Here is a 21,592-nt window from a genome sequence, read left to right as displayed (position 1 = left end):
ATGCAGCACCTTTTCTCCCAGCAATTAAAAACTGGACTACGTGTCCATTAGCAGACACTAGTCGCATAGATGCGCACTAGTGTTGGGTAAGATTTGCACAGAACTGGTAAATCTTCCTTTCCTGGTTCAACCTCAGAACATTTTCCTTTACTAGTGGTATATTTTTTCAGTGAGTGGGAACCTTTTTCCACACTCACATAATCTTTAACTCTTTTTATGGGTGTCATTTTAAGACTCTCCGTAGTGTCTTTTTAAAGTTATCCTCTTTAACAACTTATTGGCAATAAGTTGGGTTGCCCTATAGGCTCCCCCTCTTGACTTTCTTTTGCTAACCTTGCGTGAACTACAGTTCCCAGGGGTAGAAAGGATCTTTGGATCCCTTTTACATTTTTTTAAGTGAAACCAGCACACCCCACCTTATGTGGAGAGCTGGGGAGATACAGTTTTAAAGTGAAAGGGGATACATTGTAACGATTCTGTTACAATGACAAGCTAACCTTGAATGGCTGGTGGCAGTGATACCTTGTATTAATTTGGTGCACCTTTACCGCGGGCTGTGTTCACAGCTGCGGTAAATGGACCAAAGGGTGTACCCGTCTTCTTTTTTCACCATTTAGTGTTTGTCGTTTCTTGTTCCTTGACCACTGACCGGGTATTTGGCTGCAGACCATGAAGTTCTCCTGCTGCAAAATGGTCTTCAATGCTGAGGTACTGTGTTGGCTTGGGTATGTACTTACCTTAAGCCTGTCAGGATTTCTGTGTAGCTGTGGGTTGTTTTCTCTGATTGGGGAGGCCTCTCATCCACCGCACCCAGTCCCACTGCTAGAATCCTGCTAGGGTGTCTTCTGTGAAGCCCCTGGACCCTCTTCTAACCTTAAAAGTGAAGTACTCGCCTGTTTGCCCAGTTTTCCTAAGGAACTCTGACCTTTGCTACTAAAGAACCTATTCTGACACTGCCTGTTGGTCACTATTGCTAGTGACCCCCCTTCTGCCACTGAGAACACTCATGCTCCAAGAATAAGGGAAAGAATTTTAAGGGATTGGGACTTCTGCCTAGGAAAAAAAAACGTGTTTCAAAGTTACTTACTTGTGAAGAGTTGGTTGGTACCTGTAATTCTAAGGGTGAACAGTTATAAAAGTTCTTACTGATCTTGAATGTGTGATGCACTATTTTTAAAAGGATGGTTAACATTTTTTCTTCCTTAGCAACTGTTTTGCCGGTCTAATAGAAAGTAGAGGTGAAGGTATTTTAATCTCCTGTCATTAGGTTGTGCCTGTTCCCAAAAGTAAAGTGTTGGTATCACAAGTCCTGTGAGGATAATTGTATTAAAATAAATCCTTTGTGTCCCCCCCAACTGGGCCTTGCTTACCCTGACTCGCTGCTAGCCTGTCCTTAATAAGTCTGTACTAGGTTGTTGCCTACCTAGAATACCCGAGTCATTCAGTAAAGTGTGACATTGGGTTTTACTTTCCCCTTCATTGTGAAGTTAAACAAAGTATGTGGGTGTTACTTACCCTGTGTTACCTGTGTGCCATCCAAAAATAAGTTACTGCTTACCTCAATCTGGTGTTCCCAGATTTCAAAAGCACCAATTGTTTAGTACATCCATAGGTTTTACTCACCTAGTAGAACTGTTAACACAAAAGTAGTTATACTGCACCTAGAATAAGTGTTTGACTATTCAAACGTATATTGTCCAGTTGACCGATTAAGTGATTTATACTGAGAATCATTATACAACGGGGGGGGGGGGCTACTGCCCTTGCATTACTGAATGTAATTGTAAAAAGTAACCATTGATTTCTACTCCCCAAGAAAAGGCTTGATCTATACTGAATGTGTATGAAAAGGTTTTGACTCCCCTAGCTAGAACTACTGTTAGGTATTTCAAATAATATCTATACTAGGGTCTGTGTACTTTCAAGTTTAGTTTTGTGTTTTTATACTGTGATTTCATATAATGTTTTCGTGCTTACTTACCCCTAGATGTACCTGGGCCTACCTGTATTTAATTAAATCCTTTATTTTTACAATGCAAAGTGTTTTAGTGTTTCTTTGGATCATTTGTATTACAATTTAATTTGTACTGATTCTACAGCCCTCTCTCCCTCCTTAGATAAGCCTGGCTGCTCTGTCTACGCTGCCATGAACTCAGGTGGTACAGCCTTATACTAAGAGTGGAGTCTTGTACTGCCTCAGTTGAATGGTTTTACTAAGCCCTTAGTTGGACTTCCAAAAACTGTCTTAACACTTATGGAGTAGCAAAAAGAGGTCTGAGCTCAGCTCGTGGAGTGCAACGTGTCCATGAGCAGACACGAGTCGCATAGACGCGCATTCTTTCAAGTGCATGCTTCCCCATTTCCGGACGCTGGGTCCAAAAGGGAAAACTTGTGTACACATGTATTTGTGTCCATGCAAGTTTCTTCCTATATCCGTGTTGTGTGCATACAGTTAGAGTTGTGAGCCATTCTTACTCTGTGCACATTTCACTTGTTTAGTAGGTCTGTAAAGATTCAACCAGGAATCCCATTTGATAGCAGGTACGAAGACATCACGCTCACGCTAGCATAACACGGTTTACCTCACCACAGGACTAGGTCATCTTTTACAAGACGCTCTTCACCTTACCATACATAGTCAACAGAAACCATCAAACACCTACTATGACCAATCCTACTTGTTGCACAGACGTCACCCTCGGCACACTGGGGACATGACCCACTGTCTTTTATAGCGTTGCTGGAAATTGGTTACTCAGGATGACTGGACGCGGGCAACCAAGAGCTCCTATGCCGTCTGTGTGTGCAATAGTTGCCTCATACGCATGCACTAGCCAAAGCAACACAGTATGCAGGTGGACAGCCCAAAACATATTTTACATTCCAGCTCACCAGAAATACTACCTCACCACCAGACTGCGGGGGCCTGTAAGAGCTCCTCTACCTGAGTAACATCCACTTCTGGTACATGGACAAACAAAGCAGCAACAGGAGTGTCAGCTGGCATGGCCCATGACACATTCCAGACCAGTGGTCTTCAAACTGGGGGGCCTGAAGGATGTCCGGAGGGGTGGGGGTCAGAGGGCATACTCTTTAGAAAGGGATGGAGGTGGCGGTTTTTAATATAAAATAAGTGTATATTTTCAACTGCTTACATTTTCTATTAAAAGCAGTCACCTTAATCCTTTTTTCAAAGAGCCTGGGCCCCACCCGGACATCTGTTGAGCCCCTTAAGGGGAGCCAGCCCCTAGGTAGGGGGGGCCTATGAACAATATTTTTACTCAAGTGGGGGCTAGGTATGAAAAGGTTTGAATACCACAGCTCTAGACCATAACACAGAACACCCTCCAAATCTAGGCCACTATCCCAGTACTCTGAAAACACCACATTGTGGCTACTGCTGCTCGTACATGCTCCAAGTCTGACAAACATTTACCACTCATCCACACACACACACACGTCAGTGACAGTAGAAACCAACACATTACGGATCATTGAGCACGACACCATCATCCTCCAAACACTAGCTAGAGGTTCCCTTGTAAACATGCACAAAGGGTACAGTCTTCTGCAGCCCGTCATCTTGCAGTATGGCACTACCCGGCACACCACGAGGCCACACCGACAGCAGTTGCAAGCTATTCCAATTCTAAAAAAATACGCTTTATGGGTACAGACGTAAAACACAACTAAAACGGTTAACGGATGTTTAGTGTCCCCTCAACTCTAAAGTAGCTCAGATGTATCCGATGATTCACACACTGCAAAATAGGTGTAGGACTTCAAAAGTCCACAGAATACAATATTTAAAATAACAGGTAACCTTAACATTTGATTTCTCGAAACAAAAAAGGTGGCAAGTAATGCACATTTCCAGCACTGAATGCCAGGTCCACAACCAAATATATCCATGTGACTAAGTCTGGCTACTGAGGTGGTCTGAGTATTGGCTGATCGCAGTCTGCTACTCAATGTGCCTTGTGGAGGTGGTGCACAGGAGGATTCTCCAGAACATTGCCTCCTATGCCAGTTCATCAGGCTTACTTTCCCCGTAAATAGGTTTTATATCTAGCACACAGGTACTTGCTGTTCAGGAAAAACAATAGTTTATCATGGACGCCATATTCCTTGGTCAGTAGTTTCAAATGCCAATCATTCAAATATTTGTCTGGGAACTGTGGCTGTGAATGCCAGTCAGTCCTGCATGCAAGTGCGGCACTACTGGTCATGCTGCCTTCATACTCCTGACAAAATCAATCGAGTGTTCAAAGTTACAGCCTAGCTTGTGTATGTTCTGGATCTGTGATTCCTGTAACAAACCAGCAACATATGCATCATAGCTGACTTTTCACTCCAACTCAAAACTTGGGGTTCAGACTACTCCAACTCGCACCCCTCTAACCCACTGTCTCCAAACCTCAACATCCTCCACAGAACAATGATTGGAGAAAAGGTGGTGCTGCGCTGATCTTCTCTGATACTCGCAAATTTAAGCTTAGCAGGCCCGGGTGCAACTCCTTTATGAAGAGGAAGTCACCAGCGAGTGCATAATCGGATATCTGAATCCATTCTTCGCTTTCCTCCTCAAGTAACTAACAAGCTCTACCCACCAGCTTAAATTGTGGCTCAGGACTTAAAGACACTGGCCAACCAAGCTTGCCTTCAACATTACCACAAAATCTAAAGAGATGACATTCAAAGCATCAAACACAAGGGGTAATCATTGTTAGGGACTGTATCAGTGTGATCCATGGTGTTTGCATGTGTTTGCTTTCCGATCACGTCATCGCGCCAGGTTACGCGACGGTCTTAACAAATCTACGAGATACGTTTTACTACATTGACAGTAAAGGAACACAAGATTTAAAATAACGTACATTGATGTTCTTGATCAACAAGGGAGTATTAACTATTCTTTACAATATTTAGAGATTTATGCTGCAACACGTTACATGGCAGTTCAGGTGACGTCTCAGCAAAGCACGCCGTGCAAATCATGTGAGCAATATCAGCAGTATAACACGAGCGCACAGCACGACGCTGGTTCCCAGCTGTTCCTGCCCTGCGACTCGTGATGAATGACATGTTACGGTGAGGATATGTTTGAATTCATATTACGGAGGGCATTAGATTAGAGCATAAGAGAAGGGGATGAAGGTCCTTCTTTGGATCTTCTCTTTTTGCAGAGCTGGTTTTAGCCTGACCTCGAATTGAGAGTCCCAGAGAGCAACAATATTGACTCACCCAACACCAACATGCAGCGGGTAAGCTGGGAACTGTAGGATATCTGTGATGACATTATGCATAGTTTTCATAATTAATAGAAGCTTTCTGGCTTTGTTTTAGAGCATCCCTTATAGCAACTGGAATTAGTGGGGCTTTACACTTAAAGAGAAAGCTTAGTGGAGCTTTTGATTTGGATTAGTGAAGATCATCTCTGCTTGCAATCAATACCATAGTCACAGTCACATTTATTTTCAATCACTATTTTAGGAAGACAGCTCATAACCACCTGAAGAAGGAATTACAACATTCTGAAACGCATAGTGACACCAAGAGCAGTTTGTGAAGAGCAACCTGATTGCTAAACTACTCTTGAGATTATGGTGACTGCCAACAATATGACTACCAGGCTGTAGTGAGCCCTTGTGATTATTGTTTTTTTTTTATCTGTTGCTTATTTATCCAATTAGACAATGATGACACGATACTTGTGCAGAAAGGAAAGGAATTGTTTGTATTGGATTTAACACAATTTTGTAATGCAGACACATTGACTTTATTTTTAGAATTGTTTTTTGTAAATGTATTAGCACAAACACCACACACTACTCCAAATCGAAGTTGATCAATGTTACATTCCTTTAGGGTACACCTACAAGATTGCCTGGGTATCAACTGATTTTTCAAGGAGCTTTGAGACTACATTGGCTTTTTGAATATGCCCACCAGCTTCCATTGGACATACTCCTTCATTCTTTACCCCTTCGCTTCTAACATTCCTCACCTTACGCCTCATTCATCCCGCCTGAAATACTATTTTACTTACAGCACTCCGAAGCAGTTTTAGACCTTTGTAATAACCATATCCCAAAACTGTCCCTACTTTTCAGAAACATGTCCGACGTGCATCCTCAGCTGCTATGCAGGCAGCAATCACATGTAAGGCTGCGTATCAGAAACCCAAGGTCTGCTTCCCAAAAACCTACCTCCCATCCACCAACTAAACTGCAAAAATGTTTAGGGCAGAGCCCTTTATTATAACGAATTAGAACATTAGAACGAACAAGCACTGACGCATTCAGTACCGATGAGTGCGTAAAATGGATGAGTACGTTGAGCTACTGAATGCATAGAGCATGAAACAGAGTACATGGCTGGGGCAGTCAAGCGTGCATGCCTGAGGCAGTCAAGAGGGCATGCGTGGGGCAGTCAAGAGGGCATGCGTGGGGCAGTCAAGAGGGCATGCGCGGAGCAGACTAGACCGCGCAGGGCGGACCAGAGTTTATTGGACCAGACTGGGGTGCATTGAATAGATAGGTGTGCACGGTACGGACTGGAACACATAGAATTGCGTGACGTATACAGTATGGTTTAGAATGCAGAGAACGTTTGAAAGAGCATATAACTCATATCACACCACCACGCTTACCCTCTCCTTTACATCACCACTCAACTAGAACACAGGGATACTATGACACCATTAGGTATAACTGTCCTCATACCAACATCCGCCGCTCACTCCACATTATTCTAAACTGACACTGCTGGTCTCACACCCCCCCCAGCCAGGCGTTCGCCTCAGGCCTAACGCAGCTGCAGCCGTTCTGGATAAAACCTGCCTGAACTAACATATTCTCCTGATTTCTCAACCACCACACCTACCGCTAAGAAGCAGCTACTACACGGATATCGCACGAGCTGCACACATACCTGCTGCACATATGCACCTTTTGACACTCTCTACTGATCTGAACTTCGGTTCCCAACGGCGTTCAACCTACCAGCGCCTTCAGACCATACCAATGGTATATAAGGCACTATATAAATGCAAAATAACATAACAAAGGCTCTTCAGTCTGGCTTTGCCGTATGCTGCCCATGTGCTACCCATCAATCTCAAACGAAACACTACGAAGTCCCAAAAAAGTAGGAAAACATGATTTATTTTGCCTTTGCGCTGGCCCCAAAGACATGGTGATCCCATCTGGACTTTTCAATATCTTCATCTCTGAAAAAATATCAATCCTACTAGAACACTTCTAAGCATCAAATCGGTAATTTGGGCATTTTCCAAAAACCTCAATTCATAAAACTACCACCATTTAACTTTTTTCAATGTGGTCCCAGTTTTGGCAAAGGAGAGTTGTTTCGACAGAATTCATTTTTGGGGGTTGTCTTCTCCATTTGTATGGGTTCCGCTAAAGAATTAGCTTTTCCCCTGCTAGTTTTTCTTGATCTGTGACTTTATATTTGTAAACGAAAGCAATTCAACTGAAGTCCCCATGTCACAAACCCTTTTTCATGCGCTTCCTTAAAGTTAATCCTAAGAAAGGGGTGCTTTTTAAGCACCCCATTTTGGTACCAGGGTGATACCACCACCCTACAAGAGTTATGGAGGCTGATGGCGGCAGCTGTGATTAAGTTTGCCTCCAGCAGGTGGGGTGCCATTTTTACTGCGTTAGTAACTTAATGTACAAGTAGGGTAGACATTGGGGTACTATGACCTACCCGCAGCCATCTTATTTTGGAACCCGCATTTGTCTGTGTAGCCCACAAGGCATGCCTCAAATGGATGTTGCACTGGCATGGGCTAAATCTGACGCCTGTATGCTCAAGTGTGGTTTAAACTGTCTTAGCCTGGTTTTCTGCCCCAGGCAAGCCTGAACAAATCTTGTGTAGATGGACCCAACAGTTGAGTGGTTTTTAGGGCCAGCCTTATTGGCTAGCGGCCCAAATCTGCGTGTGTGCGAGAGAATGGATAACGGGGGCTGATGTCAGAGCCGCTGAACCCGAACACAGAGTAGACCCATTCATCTCGGACAGCGCTGGAGATGCCGTCCCCGGACCTGGAGGAGCCTTATTCAATAAGGTGGAGGAAGCACTGCAGTGGCCGAGCTCGGCAAGGAAGAGGTTCGCAATAAAGCCAAAGGCTTTACAACCTTCAAAACTACACGCAGCGAAGATGCATGCAACAAAACCACCTTAAACACACCAGGCGTGAGCGCATGCACCATGGGACACCATAGAACGGAACAACTTGAGCTCGTACACAGACTCACTCGATGGGGATTGAAGGGCGCAGACCACTGGAGAAGGTGTCATGGCAGCCCAACCCAGCAGCAGGCTTTAGTGGATAAGGGGGGGGCAAGGTCTGTCACCTGATAGGCCGGGAAGAAACACAGGTGAAAAAACGCAGGATTTGGTCCAACCGAATATATGTTATCACTTTGCCGCCTGTAATTCCGCCGTTGAAAATGTTAACTGCAATCACGGCGCGGTGCAGTGATCAGATAGATCACTTTTGCCTGCCTGCCTGCCTGCCCCAGCCCGCAATCTCAAAAACCACACCCCCCACTTACCTTTAATGCGGCACACTCCTGTATGCACCACCGAAATCCTTGTAGGACTGCGGCATCAGCTCCTCCCACTTACGTGGGGCAGCACTGACACTGCAGGGTCCTGTTTTCTTTTCTTTAATCTTATCCCTCCCGCAACTCCCGACCCACGTTAGTGCATTGGGCGCAGTAATAGAGGGGGGCAGGGATTGGTATTTTTGTACCATGCTCAGGCGCAGTTTTAGTAATGTTGCCACATTCGTGGCAACATTATGGTACGATTCTGTCCAACCCAAGTACCACCTATATAAAAACAGACCAAATGGATACATTGTGTCATAACTACTCTCTTTATTACTGGAGGAGCACAATACCAAGAAAGGCTAAGTTCACTCGTGGGCCTATCCAATGGAGTGACCAGACAGAGAAGGATAGAAGAAACTATACCCTCCTGTACTCTCTGCCTAGGTGGAGGCTGAACCAAATTCCTACCTAAGAAAAGAAGCGAAGCAATGTAACCGGCCTATACTGAAACAATCCTCAATAAAAGCATTTACTTCACTCAACTTGAGTATGCCTTCTCTAATCCCAGTGTGTCGGCCAGATGTGAGGGTGAGGGACATGCTTAAGCCAGCCCCTGAGTAAACAGTCTCATCTAGTAGAGACTCTGCACATTCCTATCTGAATTCCTGTTGGATTGCCAAGAAGATGAGCTACTGCTTCTGAGGGCTGATTTGACATATTGGCTGGCCTCTACCATTTGTCCTTGGGCCCGGTTTCTTCTTTAGATGTTGGAATCTCTTGATGAGCTTTTTCTCATTATCCCAAGGTCCTCCTTTCTTGCTGGACTGGCTGTTCATTTCTGGGTTGCTGCTGTGTTGCTTCCTGGCAAATTCCTCCTGTACCAAGTGCTTCGAAGTAGTGAGCATCAATGACCTAGAAGAGTGGTTGGTCCTCACTAATCCCCCCCCCTCCACTCATACAAGGCTGTTTTTGTGGGCTGCTTGCCTCATCTTGCCACTCGAGCAGCCCGGATCCTCTTGGTCGGGTTCCTTCATCTTCCTGGGGCCTCCTCATTCACCACGACTGGCTGATTGGTCACCATTTCCTGGAACACTAATTATTGTTCTTTTTGTCCGGCTGGGTCATCATTGCTGATCTGAGATTAAATTCCCTTGGTGCCAAATCCTTGTTACATCCCTATAAAATAAGCATTGTACCTAGTGAGTTGCCCCACCACCTCTGTGCAAAATGATTAGTGACTGCCAGGAGTACTTGTCACCAGGTCCTGAGGTAGTCATTGGAATCATCTTGAGGGGTCCCCTGTATTCGGGAGTAGTGGGGTTTTGCGGGCCCCTAACATAATTTACCATGGACTTTCATTCTCCTCGGATGTATCCCGGGGGTCGGTTATTTCTTTTGCCACACTTGTGTGTTGCAGATAAATACCTGGCTTTAACCCATAACACCCTAGTTTCCTACGGATGTTGTCCTCTTGATTCCAATGAGAACACTTTCTAGTACATTTTGAACTCTTGCAAAGTGACTGAAAAGTTTACTTACCACACTTGACATTTTTCATGTTCCACCCTTGAATCACTTCTTACTACAGACTGAATTTTTATCAGCACACTGAGATAGTTATTGACCTCCCATTAGCTAATCAGAATTTTTAGAATGCAGTCAATAACGTACTGGTATTGACTGCATTATGAACATTTTGTCTTCAAAAGCAGACCGGGAAACAATGCAATTTCCAGGCAAGGTTTCTTTCAACATAAACTACCTTTAAGGAAGGAATTATTTTCACAGCATGATCCTACTTAAACACACCACAGAGAAAGCAAAAACATGGAAACATGCTTTCACTTTCTCTAGAGATAAACCGTTTACTTTTAAATGACGCCTAATCCATTCTGATGTTAAACACACTTCTGTGTAACCACGTTTGCAAGTAAAAAAATCATCCTTATGAAGACAACATTGTTAAACACTGCGCATTAAAACCACATTTAATATACCGAGTTTGTCTATTTACTTTACTCGCAATTAAAGCAATGTGTTTACTTCACTGCCAAACTCCAAAACATTATTGGCACTACCACTACGTGCTTTTAGCATTTTAGACCTTGGGGGCTGGGGTGGGTCGTTATAGCTTGGGAGAATAGCCCCTTCCCCCCACTTATGGCCCTCGCCTTCATCTTGAGCCATAACTTGGTGGGAGTCATTATCCTGTGATAACGACTCATCCCTCGGTCTATAAAGCTATGGTAATTCCATGTGAATTATTAGAGTATTTAAACAATAAACAACTGCACTGGTGTCCATAAAGATGCTTTAGGATACTGTATCTAACCTTCATTATCTTGTTTCCAACTATTTCCAGGAGGGCATGGAAACGATTTAGGTCTGGTAAAAGTCTATTTTTGCATGCCTCTGTGGAATGTATTTTACTGACGTCTAGTGACCCCTTTCCCCATCACCCTTTTTCATTGTGATTGAAACCGGACTGCTATCGTTGCTACCCAAAGAGTTTGGTCTATCTTTCGGTTGGAGCGCCGTCTCGCCCTTCTCATATTTGGCTTTACACACCCCTCAAAGCACTGTAGAAAAACCTCCCTACTAAGGGGACACACTCAGCAAGATCAAATCATTTAGCTAGGATAACAATTTTGGAAAAGCATAGAGTCCAGAATTACAACGGGACCCAGTGTCAATAGTTTAACCGCTAGACCACATCTTCCATGATGCATGCCATATGCCTACAATACCTGTGTATGAACTATTATACCTCAATTTTGGGGATTGCAGAAGGTACAAGGGCACACTTAAGCTACCCAAAACAGATTAAAAAGCACATAATACTGTGTCAATACCACAAGCAATCATGAGAACATTGAAAAACCGGTTAAAACATTGCATTTAGAAAAGGTTTGAGTAGTTTGAAACACCTTAATGGGCCGGTTGTTCAAATGTATACATTTTGGCAGAAATGACCCCAAGGGTATGATCTTCCTGCATATAACACAGCAAAAAGTAGTGCCTCATCCTATTACCATCACTCCAGTAATGAGGAAAAAAACTGACCTTTTCTCCATCGGTTTAGATCCCCAGTAGAAATTGTATTACAGCGAGATGCTGGCATTCCCGACGTTGGAATACAGTAATTGTTGTCTGTTTCTGAGGAACTACGTGTGGCCGTGTATATTTCCGCAGGGGACCGTTCAGGAGCGTGAGAAGGTTTTGGGGGCCTTGGAGGAGGGACATCTAGAATAGTCTCCAACTTTGACGGAGACAGTGTTCCTTCTGGGAAAGTTCGTGGAATCTGGTAGGTGCCTCCAGGAGTGGGAGGAATGTCATAACTAAGAGAGCAATGTCTCATTTGGTTTTCCATGGATGACATTGCAGGTACATTAAATGTATATAGTTCTCCTTCAGCATCTTCGGATGGAGACGTGGTCTTTGGGGAGGCATCCTGTGAATAGCTCCTTGGAAGGTTGTACAGGTTGGACTCTAGAGAACCAGCACGAACAGGAGGAGAATCATAAACACTCTGCTGCTGGAAAAAACCATTTACTGCATGCTTGCTCATTGGCGGTGCAGAGTGTTTGTGAGATGGTACATTGTCATTGCAGTCCGTTTCGGAGGAGGTGGACTTCACAGAGTCTGCATGCGATCTAAGCAAAGTATATTAATGAGACAGTCAATTGCCAAGACATGGCCCCTCAATCAAGCATACGAAGTTTACATTAAAAGCAAAATAAAACAGAAAATCAAGTATTACTGATTGTAAACAAGCATAGAATACACAATGGACGTAATCATGTAAAAAGTATAAATTAACATAAGCCCGGGCATTTCTCAAATATATAAACATTCAACACATTTCTAAAAGTTATGCCCCAATGTTCCTGCAGTCTACCTAGCATGCCAAAAGGACACAACAAAAAGCACAATATTTACACATCTGTAAAGATATTGGTGCACATTGCTATTTTCTGTCAAAACCTGATGATATATTTTAGTTAGCATTGTTATTTACATTTTTCATTGACAACAAAAAGCTATACATTATTTTAAGTATCAAGCAAGCGTACCAACATCTAGAGTTTCCTTCTAGTGTAGAGTTGGAATTAGAATGAATGGTGTGAAGGATCTGGAACGGGTAATTGACTGCTATAAAGGGCTACAGGGAATAAGCTTAATTTGTGCAAATTACTGATGCATGAAGTACTGTTATGGACTTACCTTGTTGTTTGTCTGACTACCACTACTTCACTTGCACCGAAGATGAAATTCTACTAATGTGGTGGTGTTGGTGTAGCAACAAAAAGGAATGAATGATTTCTCTCCGCACCCCCACAATTTCTGGGTAGCGAGAACATGGGGCAATTCCCAGTTGGGGAGCAAATATGGCCAAGTGGGAAAGATCTTGGACTTTTTCCCAGCCTTGATTGCTCACGAGATGTAGGGCAAGAAGAAAAAACGTTACTCACCTTAGTGACTTCTGTACTCCTACTCTAATCCTTTTTTCCTTCATACTTCATTTTGGGCGCCTGTCTGATTAAAACAGGGACCAGATATTTTCACCCAGAAAATAGCCAGTTCCTCAAAAGAAAATCATTTGGGAGCAAGGCCAGAACATGCACAGGGTATTACCTTGACAAACACTAGGCCTGCCCACCAGCAACAACAGTAAGTGCCATTTTTTCCCTGCTTCAGCTCTGCCAAACAAGCTCCCTCTTTTTAGGGCAATAGAGGGGTGAAGGAAGGGGACTAGGAGTACAGAGGTCACTATAGTGAGAAACTTTCAATCTCTAGACCTCTGCTCCCCTTTCCTCCATACTTATGGGAGATCACCACGTCTATATCTCCAACTGTGAAAGGGAAATATTTAATCAAAAAGGTTCCACAGTGCAGCCTTACCAAAACCAGTTTCTACTCTTGACCTAGCATACAAAGGATCTATGGTCTGTCCACTGTGCATAACCCATCCGTTTCTCTACTAGAAACAATACTGTATAACCTTTGGTTAACAATGTGTGTCTTGGGTGAGACAAGGACCTAATAGTGAATTGACTATCAAAGATATATCAACAACACAGGCTCTAACATGTATCTTAGAAAATAATGACGAAGTGAATGAATTAAGAATACTACAAGAATATTGAACCAAAACATGAAGGAACAGTTGAAAAATGTATCCAAATTGTGTCCCTTAATTGGAACAGAGAATGCGATTGATTTATTTCAAAAGGCTGTTGTTCAGGACATACATAGAAAACAAGATGGAATAGTGAAACACATCAAATGTAACAACTTGAATTTAATGGAGAAATGGGCATTGAAACCTTTAAAACTAAATACTGAGATAGTAATCAAACAAGCCGATAAAGGTGGGAATGTAGTAGTAATGAATACAGGTGATTATACCACGATGGGTAAAACACATTTGAGTACACCTGACTTATGAGAAACTAGAGTCCAAAATAATTAAAGGAATAAGTAAAGAAGCTGGAGACTTGATTGAGAAATGGATGAGGTCAGGTTTGCTTCCTGAAGAAGAGAAACAGTATCTGAGAGTGGACAATTCCAAACTGCCCCCCACATATTTCTTACCCAAAATATATAGGGAATTTAGTAAGATCCCAGAGGGCAGGCCAATTGTGCGCTGTTTGGGCTGGGTAACAGAAACATTCTCTAAATATTTGACGCCACTTTGGTGGAGGCGGTCCATCACCTTCCAGTGTATTTGGAAGACACTATGCATCTTCTACAATTGGTGAAAGATTTTGAGTGGGACAATGAATATTGTTTAGTTACATTGCACATTAAGACTCTGTATACCTCGATACAACATGAGTTTGTTTTCAAGACAATAGACCATACTTGCGCAATGAGATCAGCGTCATATCTATTACACATTATGATAAAGGACATGTTGGACTTTACACTAAAAAACAATGTATTCCTATTTGATGAATGCCTGTATAGACAACTCAGAGGCGTGGAAATGGGAGCCAATTATGCACCCTCCATTGCAAATTTGTTCATGGGTTTCTTTGAAAATAAGATCTATTCTGAGAAGATCTATAGACCAAGAATAAAATTGTGCAAGAGGTTTATAGATGTGTTTTTGATCTGTCATGGCAGCCAGACTAATCTCCGCAAATTTATAACTTACCTAAATGAAAATGATATGGGCAACGAATTGACATGTAGTAATAATCATGGCCAGATATATTTTCAGGATACCAATTTATATGTGAGCAGTAATCGTATTATATCCAAAACATTTAGAAAACTGACAGAAGTAAATTCAGTCTTGTTGGCAAGCAGCTGTCACAAATCGAGTGTTATTCATAATATACCTACTGGAGAATATGTGAGAGCTTGTAGGAACTGTAGACAAGATGTGAATTTAAAAATAATAATGTGATAGCCTCAATATTAGATTAAGAAAAATAGGGTATAAAGAGGAGTCTCTTATGAGAGCTAGAAATAACAGTTGGAGACTGAATAGACAGGACTCGTTAAGACCCAAGGACAGGAAGAAAACTATTTTCCAGAAAGTAACAATGGTAGCACAATATTCTGTTGATAGTGAGTTTATAGCATTCTGAGCAGTCATTGGAAATTACTTACCCTAGATAAGGATCTAGCAGATTATTTTGAGAATAAACCTACAATTGTATATACCAAGGCACCCACTCTAAAGAATCATTTAAGTCCCTTGTTTCTAGAGCCAATTTCAAAAAATGCAACTTGGTTGCACCAGACTTTGAATGGCTTCCATGTTACGCTCACCTGGTATCCACAGGGACGCCACCCAGCTGGGTTACTCGCTGGTATGCTTCTCAGCTTTGCCCCGATGTGGTCTGCGGGGAAGGTTCTGCCTGAAAATACAGGAGGGCTGTGTTCAAGACTGACCGACTGGAGTACGTATCCTCCCTCCAACCCCGTATGATTTCAGTCCCTCTGATGCCTTCTCCTCACCTTGTGGTAGAATTAGGCGTGCTCTCCGTCCTGCCTTCTTTGCAGGGGCGCGTTGTCTTTCATGGCCGAGTGCGGTCCAGTTACTTCACTGACGCCGGCCCGTTTGATATTGTTCAGGTAGGTCTTATTGCTGTTCTTTAGTTTTGTTGCTATCCTGCATGCCGTTCTTTGTTTAAAATGTCTTTTTTCTCCCTTAGGTATGCGGAGCTTCAGCGCGGCGAACTGGCTTGGTTGAGCCATGTTGGTAAATGAAGGCGCATTAAGAGCGCTATGATGCGGTAAGTAAGCACTATGCGCAGCGGTGCAAAGTCCTGCCTTTGGCAACATGCGTTTTCCTTCCTTGTAGGTCACGGTGTTCTTCAGCACGAGTGGTGCCAGCCGAGAGGCGACCAGCCAGGTAAGCCTTTTGAGGAGTTCGTAATTTGTAAATGTCTCTACTGCTTTCTTTAATGTTGCCTCCATCTTCCTCTTTCAGGTCGTTCTGTCCGGGAGGCGTGTAGATTCGAGGAAGCTGTTCTCAGTAGCTGCAAGTGTTTAAAGATGAAGACTGCAGGTAAGATGCTGCTAATGATATTCCTTTTGTCTCCTTGCAGGTTCTGCTTCTCCGTGGTTCGAGGGAATAGCTGGACACGGTGAGCGTCACGTTGCAAGCTGCAAAGTAACGTGAAGCTTGTTGTCTTGCTTGGGTGTGGTTTAAATAGACCCAACAAAATTGTCCAGGTAAAGTAGTCCCTAGGCTACCACACCCAAAACACTAAACCGCATAGCTAGGTTCTTAGGAACCAAGCTATGTGGATGCCTCCATGTTGGCTGACAATACAATAAAGTAGTTCCCAAGCACATTGTTTTTCAGGGCTTTTGAAGAAGATGCCAGGCTCTAGAGGCCCGAGTACTGACTCCACCTGGCCAATGGGTTTGCCAGAGGGGATTTTGGGTGAGGGTCGTGACATTCCACAAACGTGGACACCGCACCATGTGTCAGTATACACATCAATGTCAGACGTTGAAAATCAATATCCAAGAAGAAGTGCTTACACGCGAGTTCATTAATTGTAGAACAAACTATGTGGTGTATGCCATAATCTGTATCTGTGGATTGGTTTATATTGGAAGCACAATAGGAGAACTAAGTTTCAGAGTTAGGGAGCACATCCACACTTTGCAGAAAGAGGAATCGGGTTACCGTTGGCCACACATTGGAAGGTACAATACCAAATGGAGAACAAAGCAGGGATTAGATTTACTGGGTTAAGAATAGTGTCCAAGAACCCAAAAGGGGGAGATAAACAGAAAGAACTTTGCAAACTAGAAGCAAGAATGATCTGTAAATTTATAACAGTGCTTAGTGGCCTGAATTCAGATCACAAGATGGGGGTTTTCCTATAAAAGGCATGAATATTCTAGATTAACTGCCCTCTATGAATTGTTTGAAGAAAGTATGAAAGTTTGAAATAATATGCGAGGAGCTATCTATCAACACTTTACAATGAAAAACCATTATATGCAACCTTATATAAGATGTCCGGTTGTCAAACCGATAACTACGAGTTGTATGATGTAGAAAGATTTCAGAAAAGATTGTAATAACATGGATTTATAACATAATTATTTGGAGATTGATCAGATGTAGCTGGAAGTGAGTCCATCGGTGTGTCCATAACCAGTGAACATTATGTTTGGTTAAGTTGGGAGGGATAAGCTTAATTGTGGCAGAGCAAGCAAGGCTGTATATCACATTCAATGCATGGACGAAAAGTAATTCATTATTGGACTTGGAGCAGGGACTGCGTAGTCTTGAATGATGTGATAAGTAATATTTTTTAACTGAGGCTTTTAACAAACGATCATCATTTGGCACATAAGCATAGCAAGGCACAGGAGTTATGTATAAGAAATGAGCACAGCTATTCTAACAACCACAAGAACAGTGGCGATAAGATGCGTATCTAAAGATGTGAATTAGGAATGAGAATCCTTGCGAAATAGTACGTTGAAGCGCATGCACAAGGAGGTAGTGTCAGCAAGTATAACAAATTGATAAGGGTGACCAAACAAAAAACACACTATAGGGTTCATTGAGGAATTAAAAAAAAATCATAAAAGTCATTCTTTTAGGTTAAAGAAATCAATTTTAGTTTTAACCCAACATTTCAAAACATGTACATTTGTTGTAGGACAAATTTCAACAGGACAAACAGTGGTGAAAAATACAATGCCCATATAGTATGGAGTAACATTTTTGTTTGGTTACCCTGATCAATTTGTTATTTTTACTACGTGACCTTCCTGGGTAAAATCAGGGTTCAGCCAGGAGCCCTTTTGATTACTGGTATTCTCAGCAAGACACACGTGCAGTAGAAAACCGTAGTGAATAGTGTTCGATGTATGACCTAGTTGGGTACCCGCTTGGGTAGCCTAGCAACTACATAAAGTTTGGAGGCGTTGGCGTAGTTGCACAAAGCCATTAACTGAGAAGAGAAGCAGAGGTCCATAAGTGCCAACAGGAGCGTTATATAGGTAAGATAATGGCCATAGGAATAGGCCGATGTTAAATGGGGCTATGTATTCTCATTTACCTTTGATAATATACATGAACCTTATTGCGAAGGACAGTGTATTAGGGAAACAGATGACAATTAGAGGTAACAGGCTAGATATGTTGAAGTCATTCCATTAGATTAAATGCGAATAACGCACAAAATTGCAAAAATGTATCCTTTGTGTAATTATGCACTCATAATTTGCAGGTTAACAAGAGACGTACATTCGGGAAAGACTTAAGAAAAGTGATATAGTTATGGTTATAGTCCGGATGTCCATTGATGGTTCTGGAGAGGTAAGGACTTGTTTTTATTCAGATCGAACACCCCTGGTGTTTGAATGAAAGTGGATTGACACTCATTGTGTTGTAGGCTATCTAACTAGCAAGCTGGCTCAATGAGTCCTTAAATCTCAATACTAGAATAGTATCGGAGGCAGCGCCTCATTGTGAAGAAGAGCGGTAAGATGATTAGAGAGCTTGGGATATATGTAAAATCACTGATAAATGGCGATTAGGAATTGAATGATCCAAGCATGAATTTGTGTCATGTAGATTGGATTTCACATGGTGATAGGAGGATGACATAATTGTCAAGTGAACATTGGCATTTAAGAGGGTGGTGGACACACCAATGCACTGCAGGTGAGTTTTTTTAACTCAAAAGTGTACATGTTAAGAGGAACACACTCGCAATGTATACTAAGTGTATGGCACTTGCCCTGGGAGGTTAAAATACAATTTGAATTACGTTTAATTTAATAACCGGCTCCTTAATATTCTTATGTATTTTTCATAATATTTTTGTTTCCCCCTGTTGTGGAACAAACCCCTGGTACATGACCTGGTAGGTATTCAATTGTTATATACTTTTGTCTTTCTTAATTCAATATTGTTACTTTTATTGATGAAAAATGAAATGTGATGAAGACCTGTGTATTGTGAGGTCGAAACACGTGTTGGCAGGAACATAAAAATCACCAGAATGGAATAAAATATCAAACTAAGAATATAGAACAATTGAGAAATTGTTTGATTAATACCCATTAGTGGTTATCTAGTAAATTGGAGAGCATATTAATCAAAGAGTATACAAGATTATTTATAGTAGAGAAACTGATGGGTTATGCCCAGTGGAGAGACCATACATGCTTCGTATGCACTGTCAGAGTCAGACTTGTTAGGGGACTTTGAGTCTGTTTTGGTAGTCCTTGCAGAAGTAGTTTCCCACATCTTAATTCAACTATAGGTTTTATAATACCAGAAGCAACAATATAGTGGCATGTGCAGTGGAGCATAGGTTTCCCTCCCCCACAGATGTGGGAGGTTTGGATTGGTTAGTACTCTAGTGTCCATAGAAGTGCTTGCAAAAGGCAGATGGGATAGACCACGTTGCAGCCTTTGCAATCACATCCCAGGGGACTCTTTTGGAATACTACAGAGGCTGCCTTAATCACAACTGCAGAAGCGCAATGGCCTTAGGGACAGGTCTGACCCACAAGCATATGCTTCATTGATATAGATGACTGTCTAGCAAGCAATAGAATCCTCTGCTCCCGTTATCCGTGCAGATGCCTTTGCCTTCTGAATATAGCTCTTAAGAGCTCTACGAACATAACAATTATGCAGAACCCTCTCAGCTTTGGAATGCGGGCTAGGAGGTAAGACTGGGAGAGAATTTCTCGATTGATGTGGAAAGATGAGACAAGCTTCAATAAGAACTTAGCAGTGTGAAGAATCACCTTGTCCTTGTGAAAGATTAAGCTTCCGAGCAGGCTTCATCTCACTGATCCTTCTAGCCGACGTCACTGCCAGCCAGACGGCCACTTTCCAAGTTACAAAGATGTCTATTGTGTTCATGGGTTCAACGGGATTGAGCACAATGGCTTAAAGAACCACAGTGAGGTCCCATACTGGATGCAGAACCTTTGTGTATGACTGGAGTGGAAGCAGAAAAACTTTTTGATGGCACCTATATAGACTAAGGCCCTTATTCACAGAGCGTTTTCCAATGGGGTTTTGCCATTATAAAATGCTTCTGTGAATTAGGCCCAAAAAATGTGTGACAGGATTCAACCTTAAATGTATGAATCCACCAGGCTCAGGGCAGCATTCAAAGAGCAGGGGTCTTCAACCTTTGGCACTCCAAATGTTTTGGACTATAACTCCCATCAGTGCTAGCCAGCAAAGATAATGGTGACTGATCATGGTAATGGTAGTCCTAAACACCTGATGAGCCACAGGATGCAGACCCCTAAAGTACAGTATGCTCTCTCTGTAAAGAACAATGACAAAACTGGAGCCATCTGGGCGTGTACTGTGCTTGAGTGAAAGGTGTGCAAGATGCCTGGATGATTTTCCTATTATCTGTCTACAGACCGAGATGACAGAAGGTCAAACTTTCAGAAGCTAACTGACCAAGTTCCAAGATTGAGGCGAGGGGTGAACAGCCTCTCTATTGGGAGAGCATGTCTGGGAAAAACAGCATACAGAAAAGTCCTTGTGACGAGAAACGTATCAGAATGGAGAACCACTTTCCATAAAGCCAATGAAGAGTATTCTAGCACATGGAGGTGCTTCTTTTGAATACCACTGTGAATCACAGGAATCAGCTGGAAGTCATACATCACTTGATTGACCCAAGAAATGAACAGGTCCTAGCCCAGAGAGCCTGAGACCACAGCCTCCCAGAGAAGCAAACTACACTTCCTGTTGGGTGCTGTGACAGACACAAACCAGGGGATCGCCCCATGTCCAAGATAGCTGATGAAGGAGAGTGTCGTGGAGCTTCCATTTGTGATTGCCATGGTGCAGTCTGCTCAAAATGTTTGCCTCCGTGTTCTAGTTTCACAGAAAGTGAACTGCTCCGAGGGACACTCCTGACCAAGAGCCCACTCTGCCTATTTGCTGCCACACTGCAGTAATGTACTTACTTTGGATGTACTATGTCAACTGCATGTACTATATCAACTGCAGGGAACAAGTCCTTCCCTGATTATTCATAAATTGCATGCCGATTGTGTTGTCTTTCTGAATGAGCACAATCTTGCCAGAGACTACCAGAAGGAACACTTAGTGCTAGAAAAATAGACAGGAGTTACAGCATGTATATGTTGTAGGTCGTCTACACTGTACTGCAGGCTATAAACTTTAAGGTGGACCTGAACCCTTAAAGGAGAAGTATGCTGTAATGACCATCTCATGTGGGAGAACTGTAAAGGGAACAAACCACCTTTGTAAGATTGGCCAGCAGCTCCACCACATGGAGGTCCTGCAGAAGGGTTTCCGAAATTGCAACGTTAATAGACTGATGGTCCTGCACCGGATTCCACCAAATGCAACTATAGGAGTCTCCTCTTTAGCCTGGCCAGGGGTACCACAACAAAACAAGACACCATCAGCCCAAGCAGGTGTTGAAACCATGCCACTGGCAGGTGTGATCTGGAAAGAAACAGCATGACAGTCTGCAAGATCCCCGTCAACCTCTTCTCTGTTGAGG

General features: G+C 42.7%; 1 protein-coding gene across 6 annotated transcripts in view; it reads right to left on the bottom strand.

Annotated features, from left to right (window-relative positions):
• GAB1 (GRB2 associated binding protein 1) overlaps window positions 1-21,592 on the bottom strand; it is a 534,151-nt gene that overhangs the window by 235,207 nt on the left and 277,352 nt on the right. For all 6 annotated transcript variants that reach the window (XM_069631203.1, XM_069631204.1, XM_069631208.1 and 3 more), the window contains one exon: window positions 11,646-12,235. In XM_069631203.1, the coding sequence (XP_069487304.1) occupies window positions 11,646-12,235 (590 nt within the window). The remainder of the gene's footprint in view (window positions 1-11,645; window positions 12,236-21,592) is intronic.

This window comes from Ambystoma mexicanum, chromosome 6q (genome assembly GCF_040938575.1).
Source record: "Ambystoma mexicanum isolate Mex_15411 chromosome 6q, UKY_AmexF1_1, whole genome shotgun sequence".
Classification (NCBI taxonomy): domain Eukaryota; kingdom Metazoa; phylum Chordata; class Amphibia; order Caudata; family Ambystomatidae; genus Ambystoma; species Ambystoma mexicanum.
This window is presented reverse-complemented; position numbering and strand designations above follow the sequence as displayed.